Source organism: Rhinopithecus roxellana, chromosome 12, assembly GCF_007565055.1.
Source record: "Rhinopithecus roxellana isolate Shanxi Qingling chromosome 12, ASM756505v1, whole genome shotgun sequence".
NCBI lineage: Eukaryota > Metazoa > Chordata > Mammalia > Primates > Cercopithecidae > Rhinopithecus > Rhinopithecus roxellana.
This window is the reverse complement of record NC_044560.1, coordinates 130,979,208-131,000,899: the sequence shown is the minus strand read 5'-3', so window position 1 is coordinate 131,000,899 and position 21,692 is coordinate 130,979,208. Positions and strand designations below refer to the sequence as shown.

General features: G+C 54.5%; 1 protein-coding gene across 2 annotated transcripts; it reads left to right on the top strand.

Moving 5' to 3' along the window:
- Window positions 1-1,122: 1,122 nt before the first annotated feature.
- On the top strand, window positions 1,123-16,891 carry CCDC97 (coiled-coil domain containing 97). 2 transcript variants are annotated; one of them, XM_010380806.2, is made up of 5 exons: window positions 1,123-1,620; window positions 8,569-9,024; window positions 11,639-11,917; window positions 12,397-12,526; window positions 14,622-16,891. In XM_010380806.2, the coding sequence occupies exons 1-5, from the start codon at window positions 1,575-1,577 to the stop codon at window positions 14,740-14,742; spliced, it is 1,032 nt and encodes a 343-aa protein (XP_010379108.2). In that variant the 5' UTR covers window positions 1,123-1,574; the 3' UTR covers window positions 14,743-16,891. The 2 variants fall into 2 exon arrangements, with proteins under 2 accessions (XP_010379108.2, XP_030797545.1); XM_030941685.1 differs by having other exon boundaries at window positions 14,627-14,797.
- The last annotated feature ends 4,801 nt before the right edge of the window (window positions 16,892-21,692 follow it).

The window sequence follows — 21,692 nt, the reverse complement described above, 5'->3', positions numbered from 1 at the left end:
GGCTTTCTTCCACATCGCCAGACCTCAAGGGAATGCAAATGAGGAAGCTTTTCCTCTGTTCACCGCCACAGTCGTCCTCACACACATCTCATCTCCACTCCCTTGATGCCTACTCCCTTCAGAATATAGAAGTCAAGCCACTTACTATGGCTTATGGAGGTCCTGCATGGCCTAGCACCTGGTAACCTCGCTGGCTCCATCTTTTTCTGCTCCCCCTTTGAATATCAAATCCGTGGTTATTTAGTTCTGAGGAACCATAAATCCTTTTTGGAACCCACAAGTGATGCCATGAACCACTGCATTGGAGAATACAGAGGCACATGGAATTTTGCATAAAAATTCATGAGGTTCTCAAAACCTCCACAGCCCAATCATGGCTTTCAAGTTAGAGCTCGTTTCCTACGCCCTGACGGTACTGAAGTGCTTGCAGCAACCAGAACTGTCCGTACCTGCTATCCTCCTCAAGACTCTTCCTTACCTTCCTCTTACCCAGCTCCTACTCGTTCTTCAGGTCTTAGCTTGAGGGTCCCCTCCCAGAAAGAAGCCTTCCTTGACCCTCCAGCCTGGGGTGGGCAGCTCCCTCAGCCCTCTGGATCCATCAAAGCCCTGGCCACTGAGTGGTTATTGGTGACATGTCTGTCTACTCTGCTGGTAACACCTAAATAGAGCCCCACCCATCCCACAGGGAAATAAGGACCACAGTTGTCTTGTTTCACACCTGCAGATTTCCTCCAGGTCCTGGGAACACAAAATGGGAAGTTCTATCTCATCACCCATCTCATGCCAGCCAGAGACAGGGTATGATGACGGAAGTAAGCCAGGCTGGTGGCTCCACGCATGTAATCCCAGCACTTTGAGAGGCCGAAGTGGGAGGATTGCTTGAGGCCAGGAGTTGGAGACCCGCCTGGGCAACGAAGTGGGACCCTGGCTCTGCAAAATAATTTAAAAATTAGCCAGGCGCGGTGGTGCGCGCCTGTAGTCCCGACTACTCCAAAGGCTGAGGCAGGAGGATCACTTGAGCACAAAAATGTGAGATTACAGTGAACTGTGGTGGCGTGCACTCGTCTGGGCGACAGAGCGAGACCCTGTCTCAAAAAAAAAAAAAAAAAAAAAAAAAAAGAGTCAAGGCCTAGTAAATATTCCTGAATTCCTGAAGGGGTGAAGAAAGGAAAAGAGCAGGTGGGGTCTAAACCAGAGCACGAACCCTCAGAGTATGGCAGCTCCAGGCTCCGGGGGACAGTCGTTTAACCATCCATCCCAAAATTAAGTACGCTGGGAGCTGGAGTCACAGCAGTGAACAAACGAACAATGGTTCTGGTTCCTACTGACTGACAGCAGAGTCAAGGGCCTCTCACTCTCCGGGGAGCCCCTTTCTTTCCTGGCTGCGGAGGGCGGAGCCCGAGAGAGACACGCATGAGCAACGCAACGTCTGCTTTGGGCCCGGAACTTTGGTGCCTGGGCGCAGCGGCGCACCCGACCCGGAACATTCTCAGGCGAAAGTGTGTCTTGCGTGCGTGGGCCGGAAGTTGGTGTGCGGGGCCCGCCCGGCGGTTGACAAGTCCGAGAGAATCAGGATGGACGCCGTGGCGACTGCGGCGGCGGCGAAGGAACCCGATAAGGGTAAGATCTTGGTCACGCGGAGGCGGCGGGTGGGTGCGGCTGCGGTGTCTCTAGGAAATGATTCCCCCAGGAACGCGAAGGAGGACTCGCTTTAGGAGGACACCCGCCCCCCTCAGCCTTACCGGCCCTCTTCACCACTTTGCCCGGATTATCCCCTCCCTTGTCGGGGGCTGACCTCCATTCCTTCCTCCCTAAATTAACCTCTTCCCAGTTCCAGACCAATCCTTTCCATGTCCCTGACTAACTCATTTCCTTACCAGGCTAAGTCTCGAGTTAACAGAAACCTCTCTATCCCGGTCTAATTCCCGCACTGCCTCAGACCAGCCCTTTTCAAATTACCTCCTTCCCTATACCAAACTGAGCCTTCCCTTGCTCTAGACGAATCCTCCTACTTTTCCAGGCTAAACTTCTACCTGCCTCATGCAAACTTGACTTATCCCAGTCTAACGATTCCCTCATTTCTTTGTAACTCGCCTTTCCCCCAAAGTCCGAAATCCAGCCAGGCTCCTTTCAAAGTCCTTAGTCAATTTCTGTGCTTCCCCACAACCTTCAAAGTAATTCGTGGTCGGGTGAGGTGTGGTTGGAAGGGTGGCTCAACCACCACTGGCCAAGAATTGGTAATTGTGGAAGCCAGATGGAGATGATTGGTATATGGAGGTAGGGGGAGAGGTGTCGTTGTACTTTCTACGTTTGTGTGCGTTTGAAATTTTCTAAAGATAAATAATTTAACCTAAAAAAAAGTCTTAAGGCCGGGTGCAGTGGCTCCCACTTGTAGTCCCAGCACTTGGGGAGGCCAAGGCAGAAGGGTTGCTTGAGCCCAGGAGTTTGAGATCAGCCTGGGCAACAGAGAGAAACCTGATCTCTACAAACATTTAAAAATTGGCCGGGCGCGGTGGCTCAAGCCTGTAATCCCAGCACTTTGGGAGGCCGAGACGGGCGGATCACGAGGTCAGGAGATCGAGACCATCCTGGCTAATACGGTGAAACCCCGTCTCTACTAAAAAATACAAAAAACTAGCCGGGCGACGAGGCGGGCGCCTGTAGTCCCAGCTACTGGGGAGGCTGAGACAGGAGAATGGCGTGAACCCGGGAGGCGGAGCTTGCAGTGAGCTGAGAGCTGGCCACTGCACTCCAGCCTGGGCGGCAGAGCAAGACTCCGTCTCAAAAAAAATAAAAATAAAAAAAATAAAAAAAATAAAAATTAGCCAGGCCTAGTGGCTAGGGAGTAGCTAGGACAAGCTACTCCGGAGACTAAGGTGGGAGTGTCACTCGAACCCTTTGAGATTGCAGTGAGCTAAGATTATTACACCACTGCACTCCAACCTCTGCAACACAGTGAGACTTGAGCCCAGGAGTTTGAGACCAGCACTGGCAGCATAGCCAGACCCCATCTCTGCAAAAAAGTTTAAAAATTAAGGCCGGGCCTGGTGGCTCACACCTGTAATCGCAGTACTTTGGAAGGCCGAGGCAGGAAAATCACCTCAGGTCAGGAGTTAGAGACCAGCTCGCAACCCCATCTCTACTAAAAATACAAAAATTAGCCAGTCGTCGTGGTGTGTGCCTGTAATCCCAGCTACTCAGGAGGCTGAGGCACCAACTGGAATCACTTGAACGGGGGAGGCAGAGGTTGCAGTAAGCAGAGATCGCACCACTGTACTCCAGACTGGGTAACAGAGCGAAACTCTGTCCCCCAAAAAAAAAAAAAACAATTAGCCAGGTTTGGTGGTGCATTCTTGTGGTCCCAGCTACGCAGGAGGCTGAGGCAGGAGGATCACATGAGCCCAGGAGGTCGAAGCTGCAGTGAGCTTTGTTTGCACTATCGCACTGCAGTCTGGGCAACAGCACAAGACCCTGTTTCAAAAAAAGAAAAAGAAAAAAATCTGTTTCTTGGCCCCATCTGTCTCCTTCAGAGAGTCATGTACACTTGGTCTCCATTTCCTCTTCTGCTTATGACTGTCTCACTTTTCCCCTAAGAAACTGCTCTGATTAGGGTCCCCACTGACTTCCTCCATGTTGTTCAATCCAGTCACCTCATTCAGGTTGGTTTTTTTTTTTGGGGGGGGGAGAAAGTCTCACTCTGTTGCCCAGGCTGGAGTGCAGTGGCATGATCTCAGCTCACTGCAACATCCGCCTCCCAGGTTCAAGCGATTCCCATGCCTCAGCCTCCCAAGTAGCTGGGATCACAGGCGCCTGCCACCACGCCTAGCTAATTTTTTGTATTTTTAGTAGAGATGGGGTTTCACTGTGTTGGCCAGGCTGGTCTCGAACTTCTGACCTCAAGAGATCCTGCTGCCTCAGCCTTCCAAAGTGCTGGGATTACAGGTGTGATCCACCACACCCGGCCCATTCAGGATTTTTTCTTACTAGACTGGACTAGAATTAAATGCTGTTGACCCTTCCATCCTTCTTGCATGTTTTTCTTTGATTTCTGCAACACCACAATGCCTGATTTCCTGCCTGTCTCTCGGGCTGCTCCTTCTCAGCCTGACTTTGTTTCCCAGGGGTGCTGTAACAAAGTACCACAAACTGCATGGCTTCAAACAACAGAACTTTATTCTCTCATAGTTCTCAAGGCCAGAAGACTGAAGTCAGTGTTGCTGAACTGAAATCCAGGTGTCTGCAGGGTCGTGCTCCCCCACAGGCTCTGGGAGAAAACCCATTTCTTGCCTCTTCCAGCCAGTGGTGGCTTCTGGAATTCCTTGGGTTGTGGCTACATCACTCCAATCTCTGCTTCCCCTTTTGACATTGCCTTCTTTTTTTTTAAGACAGAGTCTTGCTCTGTTGCCCAGGCTGGAGTACATGATCTCAGCTCACTGCAATCTCTGCCTCCGGAGTTCAAGCAATTCTCCTACCTCAGCCTCCTGAGTACCTGAGACTACAGGCGTGCGCCACCACACCTGGCTAATTTTTTTGTGTTTTTGGTAGAGCACCATGCCATGTTGGCCAGACTGGTCTTGAGCTCCTGACCTCAAGTGATCTGCCCACCTCGGCCTCCCAAAGTGCTGCGATTATAGGGGTGAGCCATTGCAACTGGCCTCTTTTTTTAAAGGTAACAGTAATGGGCTCCAGGGATTAAGATGTAGCTATCTTTAGCACAGCCAGTTTTTTTTGTTTGTTTGTTTGTTTGTTTGTTTTTGAGGCGGAGTCTCGCTCTGTCGCCAGGGCTGGAGTGCAGTGGCCGGATCTCAGCTCACTGCAAGCTCCGCCTCCCGGGTTTACGCCATTCTCCTGCCCCAGCCTCCCGAGTAGCTGGGACTACAGGCGCCCGCCACCTCGCCCGGCTAGTTTTTGTATTTTTAGTAGAGACGGGGTTTCACCGTGTTAGCCAGGAAGGTCTCGATCTCCTGACCTCGGGATCCGCCCGTCTCGGCCTCCCAAAGTGCTGGGATTACAGGCTTGAGCCACCACGCCCGGCCGCACAGCCAGTTTTTAGCTTCAGAGACATGTCCTCCCCACATCCGTGCAGTGCTTTTTCCTGGACCCTCTTCTTATCCCTCTTCTACTCCCCCATCCCTACCTCTCATTTCTCTTGGCTTTGGTTCTTGTCTTGACTCTGATGACACCCACAGCTCTGTCTCCAGCCCAGCATTTCTCTCCTGAGGAGTCTGGAGGCCCGTGTAGCAGCGGTCGGACCATTCCCCTGGATGCCTCCCTTACCTCCCAGCACGTCAGCCCCGTGGCTTCTCCACTCAGCCTCCTGACATCTTTCCAGTTCGCTTACTCATGATCCTGTTCCTTCCTCCACAGCCCCTGCCCTTGTCCAGCTCAGTCTTCAGCTGCATCAGTGATTTAAATCCCCCCGATACACACTACACATGTAACGTCACCCGTGACTTCTCTCCTCCCCAACCCAGCCACGCTGCCTAAAGGAGTTGTCTCTATATTCTGTCTTCACGTATTTCCTGCTTGCCACAGGCTTGCTCCCTGCACTCTTGGGAAACAGCTCTCACCAAGGTTTGCCCAGCACTCCACTTTCCTGTTTTCTTTCCATTTTTTTGAGACAGAGTCTTAACTCTGTCACCCAGTCTGGAGTGCAATGGCTGATCTCGGCTCACTGCAACCTCTACCTCCTGGGTTCAAGCGATTCTTATACCTCTGCCTCCTGAGTAGCAGGGATTACAGACACCTGTCACCATGCCCAGCTGATTTTTGTATTTTTAGTAGAGACAGGGTTTCACCGTGTTGGCCAGGCTGGTCTCGAATCTGTGGCCTCAAGTAATCTGCCCACCTTGGCCTCCCAAAGTGCTGGATTACAGGCGTGAGCCACAGTACCCAGCCAGCTTCCTGTTTTCTTTGCCTGTATTATCGTTGATCCTGACTATCTCCTATATCAGACTGGGTGCTCCCTGAGGGCAGGAGCTGGACTGGATTCATCCTATGGATCCTCAGCATTGCCTGACTTAGGGCTTCTCAGAGATTTACAGTTTTTTGTTTGTTTGTTTGGCTTTGTTTTGTTAGAGTTTTGCTCTTGTTGCCCAGGCTGGAGTGCAATGGCGCAATCTTGGCTCACTGCCACCTCTGCCTCCTGGGTTCAAGCTATTCTCCTGCCTCAGCCTCCTGAGTAGTTGGGATTACAGACATGTGCCACCATGCCCGGCTAATTTTGTATTCTTAGTAGAGACACAGTTTGTCCAAGTTAGTCAGGCTGGTCTCGAACTCCTGACCTCAGGTGATCCATCTGCCACAGCCTCCCAAAGTGCTGGGATTACAGGCGTGAGCCACCGCACCCGGCCTAAAATTTAGAGTTACTAAAGAGTGGTTGGGTGAATGCATGAATACATGAGAGAGTGAATTAACGATTTAAAGAATTGAGTGGATCAATAAGTCAGGCCTCAGGGCCATTGTAGTAATTGTTCCCTCTGCCTGGAATTCTCTTTTTCAAGAGATCTCATGGCGTAATCCCTCACCACCTGAGGTCTCTAATCAAATGTCACTTTTTTGGCAAAGCCTTCTCTGAGCCTTCCATTTAAAATTGCAGCCTTGGCCAGGCATGGTGGTTTACACTGTAATCTCGGCACTTTGGAAGGCTGAGGCAGGAGGATCACTTGAGGCCAGGAGTTCAAGACCAGCCTGGGCAACACAGTAAGACCCTGTCTCTACCAAAAAAAATTAAAATTAGGCCGGGTCCAGTGGTACACGCCTGTAATTCCAGCACTTTGGAAGGTCGAGGTGGGAGGATCGCCTGAGCTTAAGAGATTGAGACCATTCTGGGCAACCTAGTGAGACCTTGTCTCTACTGAAACTTTTTTTTTTTTTTTAATTTAAAGATTGGCAGGGTGTAGGCCGGGCACAGTGGCTCACGCCTGTAATCCCAGCACTTTAAGAGGCCAAGGCGGGTGGATCACAAAGTCAGGAGTCCGAGACTGGCATGGCCAAGATAGTGAAACCCCGTCTCTACTAAAAATATAAAAATTAGCCGGGCATGATGGCAGGCACCTGTAATCCCAGCTGCTCGGGAGGCTGAGGCACAGAATTGCTTGAACCTGGGAGGTGGAGGTTACAGTGAGTCGAGATTGCTCCACCGCACCCCAGCCTGGGCGAAAGAGCAAGACTCCGTCTCAAAAAAAAAAAAAAAAAAAAAAAAGATTGGCAGGGAGAGGTGGCACACGCCTGTAATTCCAGCACTTTGGGGGGCGAAGGAGGGTGGATCACCTGCGGTCAGGAGTTGGAGACCAGCCTAACCAACATAGCAAAAGCCCATCTCTACTAAAAATACAAAAATTAGCCAGGCATTGTGGAGCATACCTGTAATTCCAGCTACTTGGGAGGCTGAGGCACCAACCAGAATCACTTGAACCCAGAAGGCGGCAGTTGCAGTGGGCAGATACCACACTATTGCACTCTAGTCTGGGCAACAAGAGCAAAACTCCATCTCAAAAAAAAAAAAAAAAAAAAAAAGGCCGGGCACGATGGCTCACTTCTGTAATCCCAGCACTTTGGAAGGCCAAGGCGGGCGGATCACGAGGTCAGGAGATCAAGACCATCCTTGCTAACATGGTGAAACCCCATCTCTACTAAAAAAAAAATACAAAACATTAGCCGGGCATGGTGGCGGGCGCCTGTAGTCCCAGCTACTTGGGAGGCTGAGGCAGGAGAATGGCCTAAACCCGGGAGGAAGGTTCACGCCACTGAGCCGAGATCACGCCACTGCACTCTAGCCTAGGCGACAGACCAAGACTCCCTTTCCAAAAAAAAAGAAAAAGAAAAAGAAAAAAATTAAAGATTAACTGAGTATAGCAGTGCATGTCTATAGTCCTGGCTGCTCAGGAGGCTGAGGTGGGAGGATTGCTCAAGCCCAGGAGTTCAAGCTTACAGTGAACCATGGTTGCGCCATTGAACTCCAGCCTGGCAATGGAACAAGGCCTTATCTCTAAAAATAAAAATAAAAATAGGCCAGTCACAGTGGCTTATGCCTGTAATCCCCAGCACTTTGGGAGGCCAAGGCAGGAGGATTGCTGGAGCCCAGGAGTTTGAGACCAGCCTGAGTAACATGTCAATACCCTGTCTCTACAAAAAATTTAAAAATTACCCAGGCATGGTGGTATGTGCCTGTGGGCCTAGCTACATGGGAGACTGAGGTGGGATGATCTCTCAAGCCCAGGAGGTCAAGGCTGCAGTGAGTCGTGATTGCACCCTACACTCCAGCCTGGGTGACAGAGCAAGACCTGTCTGGAAAATAAAATTGCAGCCTCCTCCACGTCCTTCCCTCTTTATTTTTCCGCATAACTCCCGGAAACACCTAACACATTATGTTTTCGGTAATTATGTTGCTAATTGTTTGTGTCCCCTACTAAAATGTCAACTTTTGCTCACTGTGGTTTCTCTAGTGCCCAGAACAGTGCCCAGAATATAGTCAGTGCCCAGTAAATGTGAGCTGAGTGAGTGACTAAGCCCCCAGTTCCTTCCCACACTCCCATCTCTGAACTAACAAATCTCTCCTTTCCTCAGGCTGCACAGAGCCTGGACCTGGGCACTGGGGTGAGCTGAGCCAGACACCAGTCCCATCTAAACCCCAGGACAAAGTGGAAGCAGCTGAGGCAACACCAGTGGCCCTGGACAGTGACACCTCCGGGGCTGAAAATGCAGCGGTGAGTGCCATGCTACACGCTGTAGCCGCCAGCCGCCTGCCTGTTTGCAGCCAGCAGCAGGGTGAACCCGATCTGACAGAGCGTGAGAAAGTGGCCATCCTGGCCCAGCTGTACCACGAGAAGCCACTGGTGTTCCTGGAGCGCTTCCGCACAGGCCTCCGTGAGGAGCACCTGGCCTGCTTTGGCCACGTGCGTGGCGACCACCGTGCAGACTTCTACTGTGCTGAGGTGGCCCGGCAGGGCACTGCCCGGCCCCGCACCCTGCGTACCCGCCTGCGTAACCGGCGCTATGCTGCCCTGCGAGAGCTGATCCAAGGTGTGGGGGCCAGATGGGCGAGAGTGGGCACAGATGGGGAGGGAGGGGAGACTGAGGCAGAGGGAATTAGAGAAAAGAATACAAGAGCAGAGATAGGGGTCCTGGGAGAGAAGTTTTGAGACAGAGACAGGGACACAGGAAGAGACTGAGACAGAAATGTAAAGTAAGGTGGAGAGATGGGGTCCAGGGAAGAGAATAGGACAGACAATGAGAATAGATCAGAATTTAGTGATGACAGAAGTGGCATTTCAGATTGGTAGGCTGAGGACACAGTATACAGTGCTGTGATAATTGTTCATACCTAAGGAACAAAACATGAGATCCCTACCTCATACCATATACAAAGGCATCAGGGGAAACCAAAAGGAGTATGTGCATGACCTTAGGGACACAGAAGCCTTGTGAACAAGACACACTGTGAAAACCATGAAGGAAAAAAAAGATAGCTTTTTGACCATGACATAATTAAAGCATCCTTGTGACCACAACACCAGAACCAAAGTTAAAAAGATGAGAGTGAATGAAGCAGAGAGTGAGTTAAGTTGTCATTAGGGAGAAGGCACAAGTTATAGAGAGGGTGAGAGGCTGGGCACAGTGGCTTATGCCTGTAATCTCAGCACTTTGGGAGGCCAAGGCAGGCAGATTACTTGAGCTCATGAGTTCAAGACTAGCCTGGGCAACATGGCGAAATGCTGTCTCTATAAAAAATACAAAAGTTAGCTGGGTGTGGTGGCGCCCTAGCTACTCCACAGGCTGAGATGGGAGAATTGCTTGAACCTGGGAGGTAGAAGTTGTGTGAGCTGAGATCCCACCACTAAGCTCTATCCTGGGCAATAAAGCCAGACCTTGTCTCAAAAAAAAAAAAAAAAGTGAAACACAGATGTGGAAATGAGGATGAAGAAAGAAGGAAGATGGGCCGGGGGAACGGTCGCTCAAGCCTGTAATCCCAGCTCTTTGGGAGGACGAGGTGGGGGTGGACCTGAGGTCAGGAGTTCCAGAGTAGCCTGGCCAACATGGTGAAACCCCATCTCTACTAAAAATACAAAAAAATTAGCCAGGCGTGGTGGCAGGCAACTGTAATTCCAGTTACTTGGGAGGCTGAGGCAGGAGAATCACATGAATCTGGGAGGTGGAGGTTGCCAAAAAAAAAAAAAAAAAAAAAACGAAGGAAGGTGAATGAGGTGGGGGTGGGTGACAGAAACTGAGAAAAGCAGGAAAGATAGAAAGATGGAGATAAAGGAAGAGATGGAGAGAGATCCAGAGCCAGGGTGGGTGATAATCCAAGTTGGAGTGAAGGAGGGATAGAAACTGAATCTGCTAGAGGCTGGGCACTGTGTTCACGCCTGTAATCCCAGCACTCTGGGAGGCCGAGGCAGGTGGATCACTTGAGATAAGGAGTTCAAGACCAGCCTGGCCAACATGGTGAAACCCCGTCTCTACTAAACATACAAAAAAAATTAGCCGGGCCCTGTGGCAGGTGCCTGTAATCCCAGCTACTCAGGAGGCTGAGGCAGAAGAATCACTTGAACCCGGGAGGCGAAGGTTGCAGTTAGCGGAGATTATGCCACTATACTACAGCCTGGGCATCAGAGTGAGACTCCATCTCAAAAAACTGAATCTGCTAGAGGATGCCAGAAACAGCTGGTGTTAAGAAAGCTGGCAGGAGTGGGGAAGCTGAGCAGGACAGGGACAGTCACAGCCTACAGTGCTGCAGAGGCCAGGAGTCTGAGCAGTTTTTTTGCCCTGGGCTCTGAAGACAGGGCTAGGACCAGTGGAGGGCAGGGACCAGGGCAAGTTTAACTGTTATCTGAGGGACAGAGTCGCTCCTGCAGGAACAGGCAGCCAGGGTTGATGCAAGGAACCCAGGTTTTGGGGCAGTGGGGAAGCCAGGCCCAACCAAGGGGTTGCTGCAGAGAGGAGCACTTGAGAGAGCACCACCAGGAGGGCCTGGCTTTCTCAGGGATACTCACACAGGCAGATGCCCCACCTGACCTGATCCCTTGCACATACATGCCAGATCCATGTGGATGTATGCACATACATGCTTCACAGTGCAGGCGTGTCCACTGCCAGCCAGACTGGGGCCCCACAAACAGTCACACAACCTAGAGACACACAACCTCTGCTGCATTGTCCTGCATGCTGACACCCAGACAGACAGGTGTCCATGGGCATATGCTGGGCCTCACGGGAGATGTGTGTGTCATGGGCCATGCACACATCCATGGGCAGGAGCTTGCGCCTCGTGCCTTGACATGGTTGTACACAAGCTCCAGACCATCGGAGCCTCAGAGGCCAGGATGTAGCCAGGTCTGCCTGTGCACACACATGCTTGGATGCATGAATACACAGGAAGATACAGGCGGGGCCACACACACACACACGGGCGCCTGCACGAGTATTCATGTGCACATGACCTCAGGTGCCTGCATGAGTGCTTGCGCGCATGGCCTCAGGCGCCTGCATGAGTACTCGCGCACACCTCAGGTGCCTGCATATTTGCCTGTGTTTTTGGGTGTGTGCACATCATCCCACAAGCATGATCACACGCATACCTACGTGGACACGTCTGCTCAGTTGCTTACCCCATGCCCACCCTGTCTTTCCTCTGCAGGGGGCGAGTACTTCAGTGATGAGCAGATGCGGTTCCGGGCCCCCCTGCTATATGAGCAGTACATCGGGCAGTACCTCACCCAGGAGGAGCTCAGTGCCCGCACCCCAACCCACCAGCCCCCTAAGCCCGGGTCCCCCGGGAGACCTGCCTGCCCACTCTCCAACTTGCTGCTTCAGTCCTATGAGGAGCGGGAGCTACAGCAGCGTCTGCTCCAACAGCAGGAGGAGGAGGAGGCCTGCTTGGAGGAAGAAGAAGAGGAGGAGGACAGTGATGAGGAAGGTGAGGGCCGGTAGCAGGGAGACCCCAGATTCCAGACACCCCAGCCCCAGGCTTGTCTGTCTCCACCTCATGGCAGCAGGCTGGGCCCCTAACCTGCAAAAGCCGACATTGTGTCCCTCCTCTGCCTGGCCTGACTCTCTCCCTGTGTGCCATTCCAACCGCTGCAACATCCCCATCACCCACTCCAAGACACCAAATGACCCCTCGCCTCCAGGTCTGCTCAGGCCGTTCCGTCTGCCAGGAATGCCTCTCCTCCCACCCTTCAGGTCTCAGATCCTGACCTGAGAATACGGTCACTGTATCGTCATGTGTTTTATGTGTGTCCCTGAAGGGCAGGGACCGGGGCCATCTCTGTCACTGCTGTGTTCCCAGAGCCACCCAGCACAAGGCTGGCGCAGGAGCAGCAGCTCTCTGTGGACTCTGTTCAGTGCCTGCCCGAGTGCACCCACATTCACACCCCCTCTGCTCTCCCTCTGCAGACCAGAGGTCAGGCAAGGACTCGGAGGCCTGGGTCCCCGACTCAGAGGAGAGGCTGATCCTGCGAGAGGAGTTCACCAGCCGCATGCACCAGCGCTTCCTAGATGGCAAGGATGGGGACTTTGACTACAGGTGCTCCTGTGCCCCCACCTTCCCATCCCCCATCCCAGCATCCCACAGCCTTTGGCCACATGCAGAACCCTTACCAAACTGTGGGGGCCTCCCTTCGTGGAGCTAGAAGGCCCCAAAACAGTTCCAGGATGTGTGGTTGAACAGCCAAAGGAAGAGACTGGGTGACCTTGGACTAGCCTGGTCTATCTCAGACCCTCAGTCTCCTCACCTCTAAGGCACGGGGTGGGCAGGGATGACATACAGCTCAGTATCAATGAAACCCTGAAACACTTCCCTCCTGACAAGTGGCAGAGGCTACTACCCTAAGTCCCCCAAGTCTCCCTAGGAAGCCCAGCCTCTTCCGCTTGACCTTGGACCTCCTCGTGGTGCAGGAAGTAACCCCTGGCAGGGTTCATGCCCGGCATGGAGGGACCTGCGCTGGCAGCCCCCCCAGTTACAGTTGTTCATTTCTCCAGTAGCACCCCAGGGCTGAGACATGTGAGCCACCTGCTTTGGAAAAGGACCCAGAAGAGGGATGTGTCAGTCAAAGATTGGTTTTGTCATTTAAGGTAGTTTTGCCTTGTGGTCCCCAACACTGGGCCCAGCAGCAGAGGACCCTCCTTGGTTTCACATCCAGCCCTGATGACATGTGAAATGTGTGACCACACGTAGGCGGACCCTACGTCCGTCCTGAGGTGGGCTCATCAGGAAAGTGGGAATTGTGATTGCCACTGCCATGGGGCCCAGCCATGGTCACCGGAGCCGCCTCCCATTCTGGGATCCCCAGCTCTTGAATGGAATCTGGCTACTCCACTTCCAGCCAGGCAGGCCTGCTCAGAGCCCCAGTTCCTGCATGCAAAGTGGTGAGCAGAGGGCCTGGACCACGGGGACCCTCAGTCAGCAGGCATCACTGCTGTTCCCAAGCCAGGGACCACAGTGTATCGCCTCGGGAAGGCAGCAGTGGCCCCGACACATCCCCCATCTGTGCATTCAATTGGCATGTGCTGAGCATCTGTGATGTCCACAGACTCTGGGGATAAGGCGGGGACCAAAACCAATGAAAGGCTTCCCTGCCTGGAAAGGGGTCCCACTCTAGTGAGGAAGATCTAGAATCTTCTAGCACTTCATGGTGATTGGGCCATGAGGAAAAGTGAAGCAGCAGGAGGGGAGTGACAGGGTGGCTAGGGAAGGCCTCTCTAAGGGGGTGACAGCAAAGGCCTGCAGGAAGTGGGGGGAGGAGCATTCCTGGCAGAGGCCACCGTAGATGCCAGAGCCCCCCGCAGCATCGAGGGGCAGAAGGGGCTGGAGCAGTCACAAGGGGTCATAAGGGGGTAGGAGATCTCTGCGTGGCCAGATCAAGCTAGGCTTGGCGACCCAAGTGAGTGCTACTGGGTTTACTTGCTGCCTTAGGGCATGGGCAGCTGTCCTGCCTGTGGTCGGCTCTGGCTGATCCCCAGCCTCTATCCACTGGAGGGCAGCAGCAAGCCCCCAGTGATGATGTCAAAATGTCAAAATGCCATGGGGGCAAAATCACCCCCAGGTGGTTCTCTGTTGAGAGCCACTGCCTGCTTGAGAATGTAAGCCCGTGTGTCGCCACATTTTACAGCTTTTTAAGAAAAACTAGAGCTTTGGGATTTTTTTTAGACAGGGTCTCCTTTGTCACCCAGGCTGGAATGTGGTGGTTTGATCATAGCTCACCGCAGCCTTGACCTCCTGGCCTGAAATGAGCCTCCCACCTCAGCCAACTGAGTAAACTGGGACTACAGGTGCTTGCCACCACGCCTGGCTACTTTTTCAGTTTTTTTGTAGAGTCAGGGTCTCCCTATGTTGCCCAAGGCTCCAACTGGTGGGCTCAAGCCATCTTCCTGCCTTGGCCTCCCATAGTGCTGGGATTGCAGGCATGAGCCACCATGCCCAGCCCAGAGTTTTTGTGCAAACTCTGATTTGGAAAATGTTTCCTTGAGTTTTAAACCCTGAGAATTTTAAACACCATCCCCCTTGGGAGGGTCAGCTCTGACGGCACATGTCCTTTGACATCAGGGTGCCCCAGGCCTTTGACCTGGGCATCCCAGGGTCCCAGAAAGACCCAGTCCTTGACAGCCTCCTCCCCCTGCAGCACAGTAGACGACAACCCCGATTTTGACAACCTGGACATCGTGGCACGGGATGAGGAAGAGAGGTACTTCGATGAGGAAGAACCTGAGGACGCGCCCAGCCCAGAGCTGGATGGGGACTGATGGCTGCCACCCTTCCCACTGCCTGCCCCATCCCTGACCCCAGCAAGGCAGCTGATTCCAGGCCGGCTCAGTGACCCTTTCTCTAGGGGGACACCAGGGCAGCGCCCCACAATCCACGCACACCACCATCTCACTGGGTCTAGTCTTATCTCAGACAACCCCCACCCCTTCTGTTTCTGGGGTTCCCTATCTTTCTCCTGTCTCCCACCCTGTCTCCTGCCTCTCTTGGTGTCTGTCTGGCCTTCTTTCTGTCTCTTTCTGTCTCTCTCCCTACCCCCGCTCCCTCTTTCCAGTGCTCTGGCTGGCTGTCTCTCCCTTTCTCCCCTTCTCTCTCTGCCTTAGGCTCTGTCTCCACCGCAGGGCCCAAGGTAAAAGTCCTCCCCTTGCCGGAGGCCAGCTGGCAGGGCCTTTCGTGGCTGGAAGTGGCCAGTTTGGTTCCGGCGCTGACCCCTGGGCCCCAGCACGGCTGCCTCCCATGCTGTCTGTCTCCCCCTCTCTGTTTATGTCTGCCTTGTGTCTCACACTCAGAGCCTCCTTGCTTCTGTTAGGTTCCCATGTTTCCTGCCTCACTCTGGGTCTCTTCTTTCTACTTGTACATTTCCACCTCTCTAGGCCTCTGCTGTCACTGTCCCTCTCTATCTGTCTCTCAGCCTTTATCTCTGGGTTTTGATCCCCTGCTCCAGGCTCTGGGCCCCTTCTTCCCCCTTCCCTCAAACCTGGCTGCTATACGCAGCAGAACCCTGACCACTGAGTAATGCAGCCCCAGGGGAGGGAGGAGACCCCAGGCAGGGAGGCTGGGGGCAGCTCTCTTCTCTCCCCAGGACCCAGGCTGGGGATCACGGGGCCTGCCAGCTTGAGTGTAGAGGGAGAGGGACTCTACCCCTCTCAGCCCCACCAGCCCCCCTCTGCCCAACCACAATTTTCCCTTCATCCGCCTTCCTCTCCCTCTGTTGTTTACACTCCCCAAATGCGCACAGGCTGTTATCATGGGTCCTGAGTCATCCCACACACAGCCTGCCCCAGCGTCCCTGCCCCCAGCTGGCCACAGGGCCCGCCCCATGGAGCCCCCTGCCGCCCTGGGCTAATGGGAGCCAGATGGCCGCCTGGTGACTCAGCCACCGTGCCTGTGGGAACCCAGGCGTCCCGCCTTCCCATGCCCCCACACCCAGCTCCTGCTCCCCCAGCAGACACACATACAGAAGGGCCTGGCCACTGTTGAGGGGGCACACAGGCCAAGGGTCAGCAAGACGGGGCCTAGGGACTCCTTATGCCTCTGAGATGGAATGGTGGTATCCTGCCGTGGCTGAGCCTGAAGGACCCTCAAAACTGCCTCCTGGAGCCCACATTTCCTGACCTCTGAGCCTCAGCTATGCCGTCTGGGTCAACCAGAATTAGAGCCAGACAGAGAAAGTGAGAGCTGGACGGAGGCAGACAAGATGTTCAGAGCACCTATTAAAGAATGAAAGCCTCTGCTACCGAGCGCTTCTGTCCTCTGCCAGGCCTGAGCTAAGTGCCTGACACCAGGTTGGATCCTCAGACAGCCCTGTGAACTAGTGAAATGGGTCAAGGGAGGCCCGGAAAGATGTTGCTTCCTCAAGGGCACTCAGCCATCAGAGGCAGAAATGAAACAGGAACCCAGGCCTGGAATCACGAAGGTCCTAGAAACCACTCAGCTGTCTGGCCTGTCAGGTGTCAGGGCCATCCAGAGTGGGACAGCATTGGAGGGACAAGTGTGCACGCAGATGTCCTCAGGAAGGTTTGAGAAGGGTCAGATGGCGGGTGGGCCTAACAAACGTTCTGTGCTAGCCACTGTCCCGCACACAGACGGGATCCAGTCAACTTGATACAGAGATCAATCCCCGAATCACTGCGTTGTCCCAGCAGTGCTATGCGCTAGGCACTGTCAGTGTCACTCCTCTATTTCCCAGAGGACGAAGCAGCAGCTAGACTCCAGGACCTTGGGGTCATACCTCTAGGAAAGCCAAGAGTGCAAGATGAGAGCTGTGTCTCTTACCTGCCTGTATTTGTGCCCCATTTGTAAGAGCAGAGGGCCTGGGCCACAGGAAAGGTGTCAGCCCTTGGTGATAGGCACATTTTTGACCAGTGTATCACTTGGTCATTAAATTTGTTTACGATATACTTTGCAATACGTAAATTTGTTGTGTAGGTTTTTAAAAAGCAATGACAGACACAAATTGAGTCAGAATTAGGGTTAGTCAGATGGTCAAGACGTGAGCGTCTAGCTGACAGACAGAGGTGGAGCCGGTCCCAGGGACAGGGATTAGATGGGGAGACAGGAAGAGAGGTGGAGACAGAGTGGGGCAGGGATGGCGGGAGACACACCCCCTGGTCACTGCCTCTGAGACCTGGGGGTGGTGGGCCCCCAGGGCGGGTACCTCCCATCCCCCTCCCAGTTCTCCTGGGGTCGGGATAGGCGGAAAGGCTGAGTCAGGGAGGGCGGGCCCCGCTGGGAGAGAGCCCCTAGGTGGGCATCCGGCCCCCACCCCCGTGTCTCCTGTCCGTCTGACAGGCCCTGGCCTCCTTCGCTGGCCTGGCCGCCACCCCGCCCCCCACGTCTGACACCTCCACACGTCCTGCCAAAGTGAGCTGCCTCCCTGCACTGTCCCCCTCCAGCTCCAGTCACTCCATCCCTCTGTCCCTAGTCCCTTCTCCCTGCTTCTCTGCATTTCTTTCCAGCCCTCTGCCTTCCTCCCTTGCCACCACTACTCTGTCTTCTCGTTCTTCTCCGCACCTCTGGCTGTCGGTGTCTCCCCGTGACTTTCCGTCTCTCCTCCCTCTCCTCCGTTGTTTTTCCCATGCCTCTCCCTCCCTCCCTCCCTCCCTCCCTCTCCTCCCTACCTTTTCCACTCCATGTCCCCAGCCATTCTCCATCTCATTCTCAGCTCCTGTCACCTCGTTTCCCCGTCCCTTTCTCTGCTGGAGCCTCCCTCTGGGGGGCTCTGTCCTCCCCTCACTTTGCCCTTTCCCTCTCCCTGCTGTGTGTCTTGGCCTGCCCCCCCCCCGCGCCCCCCATCTCCTCTGTCTCCCACACTCTGGGAAGCCCAGCTGGGATATCCAGGTCAGAGCCTCACTGGCAGCCCCTGGAAATCCAGAATGAGGGGTCACCGCCTCTTGCCCACCCAGAAAGGGTGCAGGAGGGGGCAGCAAGATTGCGGGGCCTGTCTGGCCAGAAGGAAATGTCTGTGCTGTGGCCTGGTCACCCCCGCCCCCAGGACCTGCTGGGCTGCTGCCGCCCCCGAGCCGGGGCTGAGGCCGAGTAAACACAGCAAACACAGCCGCCGGCAGCCTGGGATATTTATACCGAGGCTGGGCGTGGGTCCAGTGCCCACCACAGCCCCTGCCCTGCCCTGCCTTGCCTGCTGCCACAGCCAGCTCCGAGCCAGCGTGGCACCAGCCGGCAAGGGGACGCGCCACAGACACAGCCTGCGCTGGGTATGGAGGCCAACAGGCACTGGCCGCTCACGACACAGGCGGCTTCATGGATGTACCCCGTTCCCCTCCCCTGAAAACACCAGCACACAATGTGGACCCACACTCGCAACCACTTGAGAACACACATCCACCCCTGCTGAGAACCTGAGAACGCGAAATGCCCTCAACGGTGATGCAAAACAGACCCACAAAACACACACTGCAGTCACCAGCCTACATGTGGGAACGCAGCACGCAGACACCACTTAGCACCTGCTCACAGCACCCACAGCTGGGAACACCAGTCCCTGAGACGAACACACACAGCCCCGAAGTACAGCCCTCCCTCACACACACACACCGAGAACCACAGGAAGCATGCTGGATGCACACCACGTAGACAAGCATGCTCAGAATACCAGTGACACACGCACTGATCACAGTGCAACCCGGGAACAACTCACAACTCACCCACCTCATATGTAAGAAACATACATGGCCGGGCGCGATGGCTCAGGCCTGTGTCTCAGCACTTTGGGAGGCCGAGGTGGGTGGATTACAAGGTCAGGAGTTCGAGATCAGCCCAGCCAACATGGTAAAACCCTATCTCTACTAAAAATACAAAAATTAGCCAGGTGTGGTGGTGGGTGCCTGTAATCACATCTACTCAGGAGGCTGAGGCAGGAGAATCTCTTGAGCCTGGGAGGCGGAGCTTGCAGTGAGCCAACATCGTGCCATTGCACTCCTGCCTGGGCGACAGAGCAAGACCCCATCTTACACACACTCTTACACACACACTCCCCTCTCCTGGAAAAACATCACTCACAGATCGATTAACATATGCAGAAAACACCACATTTCAAGTCAAACTTACACTAAAAAATGCACAAATTTACACCCAGAACAGTGAAGATGTTGAGAAAAATATCAGACACAATATGCCCCAGATACATGGCCGACTTGGAGAATCAAACAGTGCCAGAGCATAAAACCCACAGAAAATACAACAGCTTGCCCAGCAGAAATACAAAACGCAGACGCACACCCCAGAAATGCAGCGCAGCCACAAACACACGGCGCGAACACGTGCTGGGGACACACACAGACAAGACCATCCATACCAAACAGCTCACGGGCCCCCAGAACACCAATGCCAGATGCAACTCACACCACAAAGCTTGGAATCACACACACACAATAAGGTCCTGAACACACATAAATCCACACTGGAACCTCAAACACTGCATATCCAGAGATTGAGGGGGAAGGGGCTTGCTTTCACCCCCCAACCTTCCCACACCACCTCGCCGACCCGGGTCCCAGGCCCGTCTTGGGGGCCGGGGGGAGGGGGCAGGAAGGCCTGAGCTGGCCTCCCCCAGCGGCTTCCTGCCCCACGGGGGCTGCACAGGAAGCTGGGGCTCCAGCCGGAACCCAGGCTCCCCCCACAACTTCCCTCCGTGGCCCCGGCTGCCTGCAGAGGCAGGGGTGGGGCAGGGGAAGGGAGCGGGAAGCCCCAAACCCCCTGCCCTGCCCCTGCGGTCAGCCACGGGCGGGGGCAGACTTGTCCTGACGGGGCTAAGCCACCCATCGGGCCTGGGTGCCAGGGTGGCAGGGCAGGGGCAGTGCGCACGCGGCCAGGAGAAGGTGCTGAGCCCACAGTTTCCCCTCCCCACCCTGTGGGGCTCTGCCAGCTCATCCGGCAGCCCGGGGCAGGTGGGCGGGGTGTGTCACGAGGGCGTGTCGGGCAGGCCGACCACACCGCGAGTGTGCAGCCAGCACTTGTCCTCAGGCCGAGGCACGAGCTGGGGCTGGGCATGTGAGGGCCGCGTCTGCCACCCTGGGGGTGTGTCTGCTCCGTCTGGGACCCTGGGTGTGACAGTGTGTCTGGGCGTGACAGGGTCGCTGCAGTCTATGGGGCCCTGTGGGACTCCCCAAGCTGGAGTTGTGCGTGTGTGGTGGAGGGTGTGGGATGTCAGACTGAGTGGGTAAGACCGACCTGCTGTCTGTGCGGTTGTGACGTGTCAGACCTCCGTGTGGGGTGTGTCTGGTAGGACTGTGACAGGTCCGACCGTGGACATGCACCCTGGACCTGTTTGTGACTGTGACCCCGTGGGGGAGGAGGTAACTGTTGGGGGATCCATTTCCTGTCCGGGCTCTGATGCCGTGCTGCGTGTGCGTGCATGACACTGAATCAGTGTCTGGTGTGCGGTGGTTGCGACCATGACCCTATGGAATATATTTGTATATGACTGTGTTGTGCCAGGTCCCTATTGAAGTCTCTGCTCCTGTTGTGTCCCAGTGAGGCTCCGAGGCTGGGTGGTGTTTATGTGATGGGCTGACACTTTCTCTGTTTGTATCTGTGTATATGTGGGCTGTAGCTGCTGCCAAATGACACAGCCCATGTGTTATGGGCCCTGCAGGAGTCTCTGTGTGTCCACGGCGGCTTTGAGAGGTGAATGTTTGTGTAGTGTGGAGCACCGTCCGTGTTTCCCCCTTGTGAGTGTGTCTGCATGAGTACACACACCACATCCTCGCAGGGCTGCAGCGATTACAGCCGAGTCACTGTGTCCTAGCTTGTGACTCTGCCTCTTGGGGCCAGGCCTCAGCACCTCTATACCTATCCATTTGTTGGCATGTTCTTGCATAGTGAACTCCTGCCTCCCCACTCCTCCCTCAGCCCTGTGTGCTTTTGGACCTGAGGCCAGAGGAGTAACCACATTTCTACCCCTACGCTGAGCTGGGAGGGCCTCAGGTCCCTGGCACCCAGACCCAGTGCTACCAACAGCTCTCATGCCCACAGGCAAAGGAATGGCAGCACTCACAATGTCCTCCCTCCCAGGACAATCACTGGGTGTGGGGAAGTGAAACCTGGGAGAAAGAGCAGAAACTGAGAGCCACGAGAAAGAGGAAGCAGGAGGGAATTAATTCACGAGCAGGACCATAGCAGATGGGAAGAAATGGAGACTGCAAGAGAGACCCACCCATGGCTGCTGCCATTTCTTACCTGGACAGCTGGTCTCTCTGTGCTCACTCTCACCCTGACACTTCTGTCCACTCCCAACCATGAGCCAGACGGCGAACCCTCTGAGCACCTAGGTCAAACCCTGCCATGGCTCCTGTCTTCCTCAAGTACAAGTTCTTTGTTTGTTTGTTTGTTTTTTGAGATGCTGTCTCACTCTGTTGCCCAGGCTGGAGTGCAGTGGCGCGACTTTGGCTCACTGCAACCTCTGCCTCCCCTGTTCACACGGTTCTCCTGCCTCAGCCCCCTGGGTAGCTGGGACTACAGGTGTGCACCACAATGCCAGACTAATTTTTTTTTGTATTTTGCATTTTTATTTATTTATTTGAGATGGAGTCTCGCTCTGTCACCTAGGCTGGAGTGAGGTGACACGGTCTCGGCTCACTGCAACCTCCACCCTCCGGGTTCAAGTGATTCTCCTGCCTCAGCCTCCTGAGTAGCTGAGATTACAGGCTTGCGCCACCATGGCTAATTTTTGTATTTTTAGTAGAGACTGGGT

Coding starts and splice junctions, on each gene's coding strand:
- CCDC97 (XM_010380806.2), top strand. CDS start 1,575: ATGGACGCCGTGGCGACTGCGGCGGCGGCGAAGGAACCCGATAAGG. Junction 9,025..11,638: donor CCTGCGAGAGCTGATCCAAG/GTGTGGGGGCCA, acceptor TTTCCTCTGCAG/GGGGCGAGTACTTCAGTGAT. Junction 11,918..12,396: donor GGAGGACAGTGATGAGGAAG/GTGAGGGCCGGT, acceptor CTCCCTCTGCAG/ACCAGAGGTCAGGCAAGGAC.